This window comes from Hakea prostrata, chromosome 7, assembly GCF_041222555.1.
Source record: "Hakea prostrata isolate BN-2017 chromosome 7, UWA_Hpros_2, whole genome shotgun sequence".
In the NCBI taxonomy this organism is placed as follows: domain Eukaryota; kingdom Viridiplantae; phylum Streptophyta; class Magnoliopsida; order Proteales; family Proteaceae; genus Hakea; species Hakea prostrata.
Window position 1 is genome coordinate 62,576,049 of NC_142606.1, and position 15,620 is coordinate 62,591,668.

At 42.0% G+C, this 15,620-nt stretch overlaps 1 protein-coding gene across 1 annotated transcript in view; it reads right to left on the minus strand.

The window, feature by feature from the left end:
- Positions 1-10,916: 10,916 nt before the first annotated feature.
- The window catches only part of LOC149011627 (WD-40 repeat-containing protein MSI4-like), a 113,765-nt gene continuing 109,061 nt past the window's right edge, over positions 10,917-15,620 (minus strand). Inside the window, exons 14-15 of the mRNA XM_089160466.1 lie at positions 13,583-13,682; positions 10,917-12,537 (exon numbers count right to left, since the gene is read on the minus strand). Of these exons, the coding sequence (XP_089016592.1) occupies positions 12,436-12,537; positions 13,583-13,682 (202 nt within the window). The 3' untranslated portion in view covers positions 10,917-12,435. The remainder of the gene's footprint in view (positions 12,538-13,582; positions 13,683-15,620) is intronic.

A 15,620-nucleotide genomic window follows, 5' to 3' on the forward strand; every position in this document is an offset into this window, starting at 1 on the left:
CGAAAAAGAAGAAATTTCTCCATTGAAAAGTATGAAGCCGTTCGAAGCGAAGTTGAAAAACTTAAGAATTCTGGTTTCATAGAACCAATTGAGTGCCCAACTTGGTTGGCCAACGTGGTGATGGTGAAAAAGGCGAATGGGAAGTGGAGGATGTGTACGGACTACACAGATCTAAACAAAGCTTGCCCGAAAGATTGCTACCCGTTGCCTCCGATTGACCTCTTGATAGATGCGATCTGCAGGATATGAAACTTTAAGTTTCATGGATGCCTACTCGGGTATAATCAGATCCTTATGAATAAGGAGGATGAGAAGTATACGGCCTTCATGACTGATCGTGAGAGCTATTATTACAAGGTCATGCCTTTTGGCCTGAAGAATGCGGGAGCAACATATCGGAGGGCCGTCAACAAGATTTTCAAAGAGCTGATAGGAAAGAATGTTGAAGCTTATGTTGACGACATGCTAGTGAAAAGCGTTACAAAAGCAAATCATATTGCGATTTGACTGAGGTTTTCTCGAGTACTAAGGAAACATCAAATGAAGCTAAACCCGGAAAAATGTGCCTTTGGAGTCTCCTCGGGCAAATTTTTGGGCTTCATGGTATCACGAGAGGGGAATTGAGGCTAATCCTGTCAAAATACAAGCTCGATTGATATGGAGGCTCCCAAAACCGTTCGGGATGTACAAGTGTTTGACAGGGAGAGTTGTTGCTTTAAATCGATTTATCTCCAAGTCTGAGAGAAATGTTTGCCTTTCTTTAAGGCACTTAAAGACCTGAAGGGCGAAGGGAAGCAAAGTGGACTGAAGAGTGCCGAGAAAGCTTTCGAGGAATTAAAAGAAGCACTTGGACAACCACCGATCTTGTCCGGACCAGAGAAGGGGGAAATATTACAGCTATATCTAGCGACGTCCCTTTTCGGCAATCGGTGCGAGACTTGTTCGAGAGAAAGATAAAAAACAGTGGCCGATTTACTATGTAAGCCACGTGTTGCTAGATGCGGAGACGAGATATTCGCAGATTGAGAAGCGAGCTCACGGCTCTCATGATGGCCGCCGGAAGCTAAGGCCATATTTTCAGGCTCATCCAATTGAGGTATTTACAACTTTTCCTCTTAGTAAAGTTCTTAACAAACTTGATTTGTCCGGAAGGATGGTGTCCTGGTCGGTTGAGCTCGGTGAGTTCCAAGTGAGCTTTAAGCCCGAACTCGCAATTAAAGCTCGGGCATTAGCCGACTTTGTAGTAGAAACTACTGCACCAGTGGAACCCACCATTGAGGATCCCATTATACCAACCACTTGGGAGGTATTTGGACGGTTCGAGTAATAAAGATGGAGCAGGAGCTGAAATTCTATTAAAAAGTCCAGCAGGATTTATTATTCGATATGCTTTGAGATTTGCATTTGATGCAAGTAATAACGAAGCAGAATATGAGGCTCGATAGCAGGACTTCGGTTGTCAAAAGCATTAGCTATTGCAGATGTTACTATTTATAGTGACTCTCAGCTTATAGTCAACCAAAGTCCAGGGGGAGTATGGCATTAAAGAACCACGCTTGCAAAAATATCAGGAGATAGTGCAGGCATTTCAAAACCAATTTCGGAATTTGAAGATATCTCAGATTTCGAGGAATGAAAATTCAGTGGCAGATGAGCTATCCCGACTAGCCAATGCCAAGGAAAAGAATCTAGACCCTTCGGTCTACATTGAAGAGATAACTTTTCCAAGTTATCATGAGAAAGAAATTTCTTATATTGAAGCAGAACGTTGCTGGATGGATCCAATAATCGAGTATCTAAGGGATGACAAATTACCCGAGGATCCAGTAGAGAAAAAAGTGGAGAAATTTGTGCTTGAATCAATCATATATCGCTTTGGGATTCCAAAGATTATTGTCACTGACCATGGTACTCAGTTCGACTGTCCACAATTTGAGCAATTCTCAGTGGAACATATATGATCGAGCATCGTATGTCCTCGGTGGCATACCCCCAAAGCAATGGACAGGTAGAGGTTACTAACCGAACGCTACTGGAAGGAATAAAGAGAAGACTCGAAGCTGACAAAGCTTCTTGGGTCGAAGAACTTCATAATGTACTATGGGCTTATAGAACTACGGTTCGAACACCCACAGGAGAAACTCCATTCAGGTTGGCATATGGATCCGAAGCATTGGCACCAGTGGAAATAATGGCAGGGACGTTACGGGATCGTGAGTTCGAGGAAAAAGCAAATGAACAAGGACTGCTTGATAGTCTTGATTTGTTGGACGAAGTTCGGGCAAAGGCAATAGCACGAACTCAACATTATCAAAGAAGGATAGCGTCTCATTATAATACTCGAGTGAAGAATCGTCGGTACTTAGCCGGAGATTTGGTGTTGAGAAACACCCTAGCTTCCGACCCGCGTCACCAAAGAAAATTGGACCCTTCCTGGGAAGGACCTTATATGGTTGTGAAACCGGTCGGTTCAGGAGCTTACAGGCTGAAGAACGTCAATACCCGAAAGAGTTGGATCGTTCGTGGAATGCTAGGCATCTCAAAAAGTTTTATCCTTGAGGATGATTTCAATTTTGTTCGCGATGTAATCATTTTCAACTCAATCAATGCAATTTTTGGCTTTCAACAAACTATCTTTTGATTGGGGGGCATTATACACCACATTCAAGAACAAGATCCAACTATAAGGCATCGGATGAAAATTCGTATGGGTCCTTCAACACTTATGGAAAATTTTCGAACTTTCTTAAGTCGAGGCATCGGATGAAAATCCGAGTGAGTTCCTTTTGCAAGGCGTCGGTTTGAAACCCGAGTGAGTTCCTTCGAGACTTATTGAATTTTTGAATTATCCTTAAGTAAAGGCATCGGTTTAAAACCCGAGTGAGTTCCTTCTCAGACTTATTGTATTTCTCCGGAAATCCTTAAGTAAAGGCATCGGTTTAAAACCCGAGTGAGTTCCTTCTCAGACTTATTGTATTTCTCCGGAAATCCTTAAGTAAAGGCATTGTTTCAAACAACTAAGACATAATGCAACGGCGATTCAAGTGGCTAGCAAAGTTCAAAGATAAAGTAATTTCTTATTTCTTCAAAAGATCCAAAGAGCCAGTATCAAAACAATTACAAGAGCTGGATACAATCTTCGATCAAAGAAGAAAGTCATCATAGGTGACTGTTAAGAAGTTATACAAGATCGACGCGACTTTGCTAGAACAAACATATGAGTCAATCATTGGTGGGGATTCAAGGAAAAGAAGAGAAGAAATGAGGATTACAAAAATATTTCGGTATGCATAAAATCCTCCGCAATTTCATACTCTTTGTCCAGCTTGTCCAAGAGAAGAATGGTCCTCGACCAAACTCGCATTCAGTACAAGCTCGTCATAATTGACTTCTTCCAGCGGAGAATAAACAGGAGAATCTTCCAGATATTGCATAATATCTGGATCGGAAGGTGGAGGATCAATCTTATCCTTGGTCCGGTCGGGAGGAGGAATACCCGGTGTCGGTAAATACTTCAGGATGGCAAACAAGACCTGTAGGGAGTCGTATCAAAATGAGGATCCTTCCTTAATATTGATTCCCATACTTCGTTCTCACCATCCCGGTACGCCTTTGCAAGTTATAAGCATTCAGCATATCAACAAAAGGCTTACCGTGTAAATACTTGAAGACGCAGGCTCTGCGAACATCGCTTGGAAGGGATTCGGGCAAAGGAACGACTTGCCTTTCGGGTAACGTTTTAGATCCTTTGGCTCCTAACTTTCCAACTGTTCGTTCCAGTCGCCGGATCTTCTCCCTGGCATCATCCAAGTCCGATCGAAGACGACCAATCATCGAATTTTTTTCTCCTGCCACCTCCCAAGCTAGATTCCGAAGGCGAGCAATCTCAACATCTTTAGCTTCGAGATTTCCCGAAGCCTAGAAACTTCATTGCTCAATCTATCGAGCCTAGAAACCGCTTCCACTTGGTTGTGGAAGTTACCAAGCAAGACTCCTGCAAACAACTTCCGAGTTAGCAAGGAGCAGAAAAGTAATTTTTCAGAATCAGAGGATAATGAAGAAGACTTACATCACCAGTGACTTCGTAAGGACTTCATCTGGAAGATTGGAAAGAACTGCGCTCTCGGAAGTCATTCGAGCAGTAGTACACCATTCCAACGCTCTATCAAACTCGTTTGACACTAATTCAGGCGAAGGATGAGAAGGATAGCTGGGATGGCTGCGAAGTTTCCTCGTGCGAGCGATGTCTTCCTTGCCTTCGGCAACCTTCGGGACGCTACCTCACCTATCTATCGGCAACCTTCGGGACGCTACCTCACATTGTCTGACGACAACCTTCTCGATCAACGAGGTTGCTTGCAATGCTAATGTAGATGGTGCAAAAGAGGGGAAGGAAGCATGAGGAGCCCCTACCTAAGCTATAGCAATAGCGCGAAGGAATGGATTTGAACCTGGGCCCGGGTCGATAGAGCAGCGGGGCGGCCGCGAGCAACTAGGAAAGCTACACCAAGAGAAGGATGAGCTTCATCACTTGTCACCCGACGGCGCTTCCTAGTGGCAAATTCCTCCAACTCGGAAGGAGAGGAGGAGGATGCCAAACAAGCACTAGAGTTAGAAATAGGAGCAGCACTTGCTGGGACCACACCTTCATCAGATGCCAACATAGTTGCCTCAGATGCCCAAAGAGTCTCCTTCGGGGGTGCACCAACAGGCTCACCAGCAGGAGCGCCGGCAGCACCATCGGCAACGGAGTGATCAAGATCTTCCTGGGAAAGACGAGCGATCACTTCGGGCAAAGGAGGCGCAGGGACGGCATCAACAGAAACTGCGGGAATCTAACTTGAAGATTCACCGGCAGCAGTCACTTTACGCTTGGAGGATTCACTAGCTGAAACCACCGCACTAAGTGGGGAAAGAGATGAGTAATCAAAAAACTCACTTGTTCAGAAGTTGATAGAGCTGTTGTTGGAGTATGAGGAATACGGAAGCAGGCCGAAGGACGAAAGATCGCTTTGGCACTTTAGCAAATCTAACTTGCAAAAGTCAGGATAGATGGAGAGTACCCACGAAGGCTTTAAATAGCCTCAGGTATTAAGACGACGGTTGAAGGCTAAGGACAACCGACGACCTAGATCGAAATGACGCTTCGAAATCCGCAGAAAGCAAGATCAACGGTCGGAGGGATGCCACATGGAAACATGTGGAAGCGAGCACCTGATGCAGAGATACCTCCAATCGTCGCACGTCCATTAAAATAACGGATGTATTTCCGATTCATTGGAAACAGTGAATGGTATACAAAGGCAGGAAAACGTTTGAACTTCGCGAGAAGGGAAACGTGCGGACTTTGCAATAAATGAAATCTTGAGGAAGATTAATGCATCTTCCCGAAACGCATCTTCACGATTTTTCTACAAGATTATTATTCGGCGAGGAATGAAAAGTTAAGTGATAAGTTTTATCATTAATACTTTGATATTCAAGGCAAGATTTTGGCAGGAGATGGGGAAATATAGAGGCCAACATGAAAAAAGAAATGTCTATTCATTAAATTGAGGGTAAATCTTTACAAAAAGACAACTCCCTAAGCCTTTTCTTCATTGTTGCCCGAGGGACCCTGGTCGGGAGAACTTTTCTCAGGATCATGAGAAGAGCCTTCCTCAAGAGCGGCATCGGCTGAGTCCTCTACAGCAACAACTTGAGACTCGGCTTGTGATTTCTCCTCTGGAAGTGCCGGCTCGTCATTCAGGTATGCCTCATATTGAGGGTCAGCTGGAAAAGGATCATCTTCTTCCCAGAGCCCAGTCCGGGAGATCCATACCAACTTTCCCGAAGACCTCTTTGTGGCATACCTCACGAAAATGAGCAGTGTCGAAGGCAGGGATCGATCCAAGGATTCGCTCCCAAACGTCGTTTTGCCCCATGCGATAAGCTTGAATGTTGTAGAGACCTAGCAGCTCGGAGAAAGGTACGCTGTTCAGGTATTTCCGAATGCACTCCTTCCGAAGCTCTGGCTTTATATGCTCGGGCTTGCTAGGGATCGCCAACTTCAGATGTTCTTCGAGCTCCCTACTTTTGATTTCAAGGCTGTCACCAAACAACGTGGCAGCTGCTTTTTGCTTCCTGGCCTCGCGCTCGGCAGCAGCGGCACGAATCTTCGACGCTTCGAGGGCTTCCTTGAGGGAGATCATTTCTTCCTCATGCTTTTTCTGCAGCTCCATGGTAGCTGCAGTCAGCTGGTCTATTTCAGAATTGGCCTTGGCCAATTTCTCTTCACAAGTTTGCAGCAAGAAGCTAGTGCGACCAACCCGGCTCAATGCTTCCATGTGTTGATAAAAGCTCAACACAACATTCCTTGGAAGGCGGAAGATATCAGAAGAAGTCATAAGAAATTATGAAAATATAACTAAGTAAGAAGACCGGTACCTTGTAGATTGACTAACAAGGGAGGTGTCATCCAGGGCTTCAAACTCCTGGCGATCAAAAGGAGCAAGACTGAGGGAGCTCCATTCTGCAGCTTTCTCGGGATCCCGAGTAACCCCGTCGGTCATCTTCGGGGTCCACTGGGGGGTGAAGACCTCCTCACCATCCGTCGAAGCTTTGGATTTCTTGTTGGAAGGAGCATCAATTGTGTCATGCCTCCTCTTGGTTCGGGCGGAGGAAGAGACATTAGACCTCTCCACCATCAGTTTCTTCCCTTTACCCGAAGCATCAGCTACAGGCCTGATATTCCTGATACCCCTATAAGAAGGGTCGGGAGAGGGAAGAGAAGCCTCTTGATCTACGGTCAAGACCCCCGGGCGATCGTTGCTCGGTTGTCACAACGGCCCTAGCGGCCTTCACCCGCAGGCTTTCGGGGTTCATTCCGGGAGGCACTGCAAAGAAGAAGGACAAGAGTCGAAATTCAAAACATATTACTTCAGTCAAATCAAAGGATGATGGTTAGAAGCTCACAATGAGCCAAGCCCCAAGATCTTCAAGGATGGAGTTATACTCCACTTCATATCCATGTATCTTTTGATACCACGGAATGGATTTGATCTTCCTAATGGCCGCCTCGTCTTCTCTGGATAAGGGAAGGCCCCGGTTACTCTCGGACGAAGAAGTAAACCTCCTCCAGGTGGTTGGGAAGTTAAGATCTGATGGAGGCGCTCGACAGAAAAAGTATCGTTCGCACCATCTTTTGTGGTTAGAAGGGCAAGTTCCTTTGACAAGGATGCTGCCCCTCCAATCAAGTTCAGCCTTATTGCGTTTGGAAAGAAAAACCCATCCGGGAGGATGGGAGATAGAAAGAACATGAAAATGTATAAAGAGAGAAAGAGATGGCGTAATGCCAAGCTCAAAACACAAACCCAAGAAGCCGACGATGAGACGCCAGCTATTGGGGAGGAGCATTCCAAGACAAATGTTCCAGTGATTCAAAACTGCGGAGAACAAAGGATTAAAAAAGGGAAAGCGAACCCCGCTTTCCAGTGCATCTATATACAGAGAAAATTCACCCGAAAGGGATGAGTCAACCCTCTCATCAGGGTGTGGAGCCCTAACCTGATATGAGGAAGGAAGATCAAAATCTTGGACAGCTAAAAGAAGGGTTTCCTCATTGTAAATGGAGGGAACAGAGCCAGGTCCACCATTGGACCCGGAGGTTTGAGGCTGCCTAGAAGACTCGACAATCTTGGAAGATCCAGACTCGAGAAGGACAGGAGAAGTTTCGGTTTTTCTTTCAAAACCTTTTTGAGAAACTTCAGCAAACTCTTGCCAGAGGACAGTTAGGGTTTTGTTATCACTATCCGACTGTTCGGGAGCAAGAGAGGCAAAAGCATCACTGCTATTACTAACAAGGGGTACTAAAGAAGCCCTATCGTCCACCATTACTCGTTTCAGTAAACTACAAAAAGAAAACAGTAAACTTACTGATTCAGTGAGACGGAAGCTTGAGAGCAGGAAGGCGCGAAGCAGACAACAAAGGTTCAAATTCCAGACAGGAAGAATGAAACCTACAAAGACAACGAACCGCTTTTAAAACTCCCGCACAAGTGTTCGGGAATCTGAACGATCGAGATTGATTCAAAATCAACGATTAAGATTGAAAGACGTTTTGAAAGTTTGAACTCACGAATCCGAAATAGGCGTTCGGAAACCGTCGCTTGGATGACGTGAGATATGTGGCCTTACACTCACAACGCTCGAGGAAAAGTGACCACCGCATTAAATGTGATATGACATTTAATGAAGCACGCAGAAATTATCATCTGACGACGAACCCAGTTAAAAACCAAGCCCTCGGGATCGACCGAACGCTTGGTCTGGGGGGCTCGTGATACGGAGGGATTATGATCAGACCGGGTTCATACCTGGTCCGACCCTCGACCCAGGTCGAGACGGAAAGAACTGATTCGCTCCCGAGCAAACCGGATCCAGAAGATGGCTTGCTGAAGAAGAAAGCCTATTCGGCTGCAAGCGTGCCCTAATCCTACTTATGGATTAGGGTAATCACCCTAATGATGGCAGACTCGAATTGACGGCTGCGGATAATCATTATCGAAGGGATAAACATCGTATAACCTAAAGGTTATTCAGGAGTCCTCTACTAGTCCAAACTAGTAGAAGTCTATTGCTCAACGGATCTCACTGATAAGATCCAACGACTACCCGAAGAAGGCTCAAGTGCATAAAGAGATTCGAAGGTACACTCTATATAAACCTCACTACCATACAAGGTGAGGGGATCGATCAAAAAGAATATTATCTGAGACTCAGGTTCAGATACATACTGATAGACCTAAACTATCAGCTATCTGCTATCTAGATCACCTTTCCCAGTTCTTCATTCCTTAGCTCTGCGCTTCTAGCAGAGCCGTTTGTGATTAAGTTCATCAACTGACTTAGCCTTTGGAGGTGGACTCCCGACCCCAGCGCTCGGGCCACATCTGACGCTTTCGTTTTGCAGGACATCACGTGGAGATCCAAGGGCTGAGCAGATTTTGGACGCATCACTACCAAAGTTGTTAAATTCTTAAATTTCAAATCTAATCCTTACAAATAAAATGGTAAAGTTGTCAACAGGTAATCGAAATATTAAATCTGTATTCATACTCATTTATACGAATCTACTTAAGAAAATAACTATCCAATTATCACTGACAACATAACCACTGCCAATCCGGAATACTTTAGTTGGAGAAAGTCTAACCACTTTGTCTAGTCCTGCATCAATGCAACTTTTACTGAGACGCTCTCTTCTTATATCCTAGGGTTGAAGACCACGAATAATGTTTGGATTCTTGCTGAATTATTTCAACAACAATCCATAGCTCGAAGAACCTATCTTCGTAGTGAACTAGAAACAAGTAACAAAGGAAATTCCACCATCACAAAATACCTACAAAAGATTAAGACAATTGTTGATTTGTTGGTAGCAATTAGTGATCAAGTGCAAGATTTAGTTCTGTTGCATCCACTCTTAATAGCCTTGGTTTGGATAATCTTACCTTCATCATTATCATTGAGAACATCAGACTACCTATTTCCTTCAGTGACCTACGTGCCAAACTTTCAACCCATGAACAACTAGTTTTGTAACAAACCCTATCCCTGCATTCTCTCTCTAGTTGTAACTACTCAAACCTGCGTTTCTTGCTGTGTAACAATTCTATAAATTCAAAACCAACTTACCACATTTGAAAAGCTATTCGCCCAAATTCAAAACTCTTTATCATTTTTTACAGTCACTTTGCACTAGACAATTAAAGTTTGGATTTTTGATTTCTTATTCAGAGTTTTGCAATTCTATTGATGAGGATTAGGGTTGACACTTGAAAATTCAACAACCACTCTTTTCAGCTTTTGATCTCCATATGTAATTTAGACTTTTATTTTATTAAAAGACTTAGAAAATATTCATATTATATTTACTAATATTATCATTAAAATAAGAAAACAAATCAAAAGAACTAGCAGGATAATTAATCGATGGATATCAATCTCAAAAGATTACGATATCTACATCCAATTAGTTCTCGAATGTCGTAAATGGATACAAATGCAAAATGTAAATTTCAATTATACACATGACACCCCACTTTATGTTTAAAAAGTATAGAGATCCCAAAATTGAATTTTTATTGGATATATTTGTCGAATTTATCATTGAAAATAGTTAAATCATTGTTTATTTAAAAAAATATCCCTATAATAAACAGTGTCTGAAAGATTTTCAGTGGCAAATTGGACAAATATATCTAATGAAAATCCAATTTTGGGATCTCTGTTCTTTTTAAACATAAAGTGGGGTGCCAGTGTTTTAAGGCCTCCATTTTGGGGGTGCTAGTGCAATTTGCTCTAGATTTTGATATGAAAATCTATCCTCACACATATATAATATGGTTTTCGATCAATTCTGTTTTTTTTTTTTGATAAATGTTTGCGATGAATCTGATACTTAGCCACACAATCAAGTGACATTCTCAATCTTTTCAACACTATTTAAGATTTGAGCACTTTGATCTTTAAAACCATGGAATTTTTTTTTTGAACACTTCGAGTCCATTAAAAGTTTTAAGCAAGCACAAGGTTATTTATTAATTCAGCAGCCACGCAGCCACACATGTGGGCACAGCATGTCTTTGGGTCTTCACATACTATTTAATTAAGAAAAAATGATTGTCTCTTTTCCCTCTGCTGCTATTACTTTCTATTATATTAGGTATCTCAGTTCCAGTTTTTTCTACCCTTTGCAGGGAGTCAACAGAGTAGGAAATATCTTACCAGGATTAGGAAATTCAAAAGATAATAAATAAAAAAAAAAAAAGACAGTTATAAATCGATGGGATATTCATATTTTATTGGATAAAAACCTCTTTCTTTGGGATGGTTAAAATCTGCCCCCATTTGTGCCCATGTAGATAGCAACTTTGATACTAGAGTTACTTGCCTTAGGAGATTCTTGCTCTGCTAATTACTTTACATATGAATTTGCAAGTTTCAAGAATTCACAGATGAAAGAGAGATAAAAAGAATACTCGGATGAAATAGGAAAATAGATCTTTGGCGATCATATTATGTAATCAAGCCTTGTGAATACATAGATAGCTAATAAAAGTCAAAACCCCAAGGGGACAGTAAATTGACAAAAGATTATCCTCTAAACCAAGTTCGACTCTTCATACCGTTGGACAAGGTTTAAAGTATCCCACGATACCCTACAATACTAACCGATACATATCCATATTTAACCAGTCGATACGATACATCTCTCTATTGAATTACTAAAATACATTAGCCAGAGCGATACAATACTCAATACAAGATGATGTCTCTTAAAACCACCCGACTGATACGATACTCGATACCGATGCTTTAAACCTTGCTGTTGGAGCCACTCATACAAAGTGTTCAATACTTTTCACTATTTTCAACCCAGTACCATCAGAAAGTCAAAACCCCCATACCCTTTTCACGCAGAGGAGGCGATCGTTGCCAACTGAGCCAACCCTTTGGTGGTTTTGTCCGTGCTTATGGACGTGCAATAAACTCATTGGAAAAGAAGCACCAGATGAGTACCACTTTTAACAGATGTTACAAACTTACAAATAGTACGAGAGCCTAAATGGAATGCATTAACTCTCCCCATTTTCTGTAATAAGTTGAAAGAGACTTCTCTACTATAAGTGGATAAAGACATTTGGTTTGCCCTTATTGTGGATCCAACGTTCCCAAATCATTCCATCAGTGGAGTACCTCAAAATTTGGTGTTGATGATAAAAGAGTAGAGGACAGAAGAAAATCCAACTGCCACTTTAAAGGGTTTCTTCCTTAAGGGATCATGACTCACCGACTTGACTTCATGCCTAAGCATGGGTCAACAAATTGAATGGCCAAAATGATCAAGTTTGTGAACCTCAAGCAAACTGACTGCACTCTTCCAACTGTAACCTTCATCATCATCATCATCACAATTTCGATGACTCAAGCCAATCTAATTAAATTTGGTTCTTGATGAATTCTATTCAAGGGCACAACAAAAACTGATGCAGATCCAGCCATCCCACAAAAGCCTAAAAGTTTTCAGGTATGCACAACGAATTACAGGATGTAACTCAGCAGCCGATCCAAATGTTGATGTTGACTGATCCAACTCATTCAATCCCCATTCAGTGACTACGGTTAGGGCATTAAAACACCAATTTTGAGATTCATCCAATTACTCTTAACTGGTACAACTCCCAAGTTTGTAAGAATTTCAGAAAGCTTAAGGCAACAATTAAGTTTACTGCCTGCCTAGCCAAAATATACCTGCTACCAAATAAAGTTCAGTTCCACCACGAACATTAAATTCTATGGTCATAAATATGACGTGTAATGTCTATCCATGGATGGGGATCTTGGATTGCCTCAGGTGAGTACAGCGAAACTCTTAATGGCTCATTTGCAAGCTCAAGCTTTTGAAGAACATGTCAGTATGTGCGATTTGAAGTTCTCCAGCTCGGCAAGAACCTCCTCTTCTGATCTGTAAATCAAGTCGCTCATGCGCCATATCTGCACAAACGAGAGACAGTTATAAAGTACTCACATTGAAAGAAGAAGGAAGACATCACTGCATCCATGTGTGTGAACGAGAGAGAGAGAGATGAACCGGTGTACAGGAGATGAAAAAAGTCATGCCATGTTTTAGATGCACAAGACACAGTGACATACATACCTGGTGTACAGGAGTACCGGTGCTCGAGAACAGAAATTAACCCCACAGGGTCGCTAAAAATTTGCAATGTATAATGAGTATGTGATGGTTTACTACCCGTGCATGATGTCTCTAATATGGAAGTGTGCTTAACAATGTGTCTATTAAAAGTCCCAGCACAAGTTTTTCCTTTTTACCCCCTCAATACAGGTAGGCCCCAAAAAGATTTTGAACCATGATCTGTCAGCTGTGTATTCTTGGCCTTTGTCAACTGAGCTACCTGTTGGGAAAATCCCAGCAGGAGTTGATAATCATCTAAATTCTACATGTGAGCTATGCTAGCAGAATATGTTAAAAAGCCTAAATTACATCTGAATGTATTGCTATAAGTCCTCTATGACATACAAATATTCCAAAACTCGGCCTGGTGCTTCACCTGTTCGGACTGGGTCACCAACTTTGTCTGGCCTAAGGAGTTGCTCAATTTACTCAAACACCACTTGGTCAAAGGTCACAGGGAAGACAAGCAAATACTTAGGGGATTGATCCACATGTTCTGGTGACTGGATCACAAGATTCTCAGTTGCTTCAATTAGGCCTATCCATATCTGATAACAGAGGTCAGAATTTAGGGAGAGGGGAGAGAAACAACATGCCATACAGAAAGTGGTGACTGAAAATATAAGGCTGTAGTGAAGTGAAAGCTAATCCTCAGACTACAAACTCAGTAGAGTCTATTTTAGAAATAGGTGATAGCATCAACATCATATGGATAAAAACCTATCAAAATGGGTAGACAAACAAGGTCAACCGGAAATAGCACTCTGCAATTACAGGTTACAAACTTTAAAGTTGAATTATTGCAGAGAGAAAAGATATTATGGAATGAGAATTGTCCATTACCTGCAAAGTTCCACCCCCACCAGTACTTTCACAATCATCGGACACACTAACAATAGTCCACGGATCACAAGTATTCCAATGAAAGTCAACAACTTTATCCCTGCATATATCATATTCATCAGAAGTAACATGTATCATAAGTAAAGAGCTTCGGCAAGACTACGTAAAACGAAGAGGAAAAACAAGATTTCATTGATCACCAAGACTGAAGTCCAGAATAGAATACTACTGAGTGATTAAAAGAAAATAATGAAATGTGCAAAATTTTCCATAGTGGGAAAAATGAAAACACGTTACCCTAAATTTAATTAAACCCAACAGGATAAATGCTAAAAGCTTGGTTCCATGGATGCACCACTCTAAAGATCAAATTCCACTTCTTACTTTAAAGCAACAAACAATAAACTCAGTCTAATTGAGTTTATCCCAACTAAATAGGGCTGAATATTATCGATCCTTCCAAAACAGCGTAGAATAAGTGATGTAAAAACCAATTATAGAGTTATGGTCTCTTGAATTGATTCCCTAAAATTGAGGGTTTGCCCAGAATCTTCCAGCAAATAAGTCTAAAATATCATGGGATGTTCGTAAATCTCTGAAGAACTAATGGGAAGGCCTTAGAGACAAGTTAGGATTGACATGGGTTGTTGACAAGCTCCCCAGGGGAAGGTTTGAGATACCCGCAATTAATATGGGATGAAACAAAATAATACAGATAGATAACATTGTTAAATAAAGATGGGGATCTAAATGTGGAAGTTATGGGTAGAGCATGGGTTTAACAAAACTAGATGGGAATCATGGGATTGAAAGGGGACTGAGTTTGAAGCTTAACAAAGAAATATGGGATGTCTCAAATCTTCCTAGGAAACCTACAGTTGGGCGAGGGGAGGTCTTTGGGTTTTAACAAACCCACATTGGATGATGATGTAATGGATATGGGTTGGCTCTTGAAAGGGAAGGATCTCTTCTATTTCTTCCTTGCTTTTCCTCTTCTTTTCTTTTCTTTCTTTTTCTTTTCTTTTATGTTTTCTCTGTTCTGGTTTGCCACAAGGAAGAGGAGAGAGAGAAAGAGAGGCCGAGAGGGTTAGCAGGGAGGGCTAGGGGAAAGGGAAGAGGGAGTTGTAGGGATTAGGGGTGTCGAGGGGGCCTAGGGAGGCTGCTGCCCAAGTGCAGCAGCAAGGGGAGGGGCCGGGAATGAACAGGGATGGGGAGAGCCTTGCAGGGGTTAGGGGAGGTGGTGGTGGGGATTGCTGCAATTGAAGGGGACAGGGTGGGGATGACCTACAATGGAGAGGGATAGAAGGGAGAGGGGTTAGAGCTTGCTGGAATTTATGAAAGAAGAGTGCTTGACAGAGTTTGCTGATCTTTGAAGAAGAAACTTAACTTAAAATCCCCCGTGGCTCCCTCAACAGGAACAACAGTCCTCAACTCTATAACTTTTGTTCAAATAATCAGACTTGAAGAATTACAAAGAAAGAATACGCTATTTATAGCCTACTAAAAGTCTCGAAACCCAAGCGGGGTTCCTCTATAGATTATGATCCCATCACAATTAGTCTCAACCGTCCACATCAATAATAAAAGATCTAATGAAATCTCCTTCGAAATAGATTCCCCCAAGACTTCAATTCTAAAAGGAACTCTTCTTGTAAATAAAGACTAATAAAGTCTATCTTTATAGAAGAATCCAAAAGATTCAAGAACACATCTTTGACTTAAACTGGACTCCTAACTGAGTAAGACTCTTCTGAAAATCAAAAGAAAAATTCTGAAAATTAAGATCATCAACTAATTAGGGCTGGACTGACCAAAATACCCCTCAAAGAGGCTCCGGCCAGCACTAGGCGCGCCACTTTGGAGTGGCCCCAAGGCCACTCCAGGGTTCTCAACAGGGGCTGAAATCTGATTCACGTAACAAAGATTGAGATCCACAGCAAAAGGAGGAGAGGAAGACCCAAAAAATAAAGAAGATAAAAGCTGAAAGTAAGAGGAACAAGGATAACCAAGGAAATTAGAAAAATCAAAGCTACCTGGA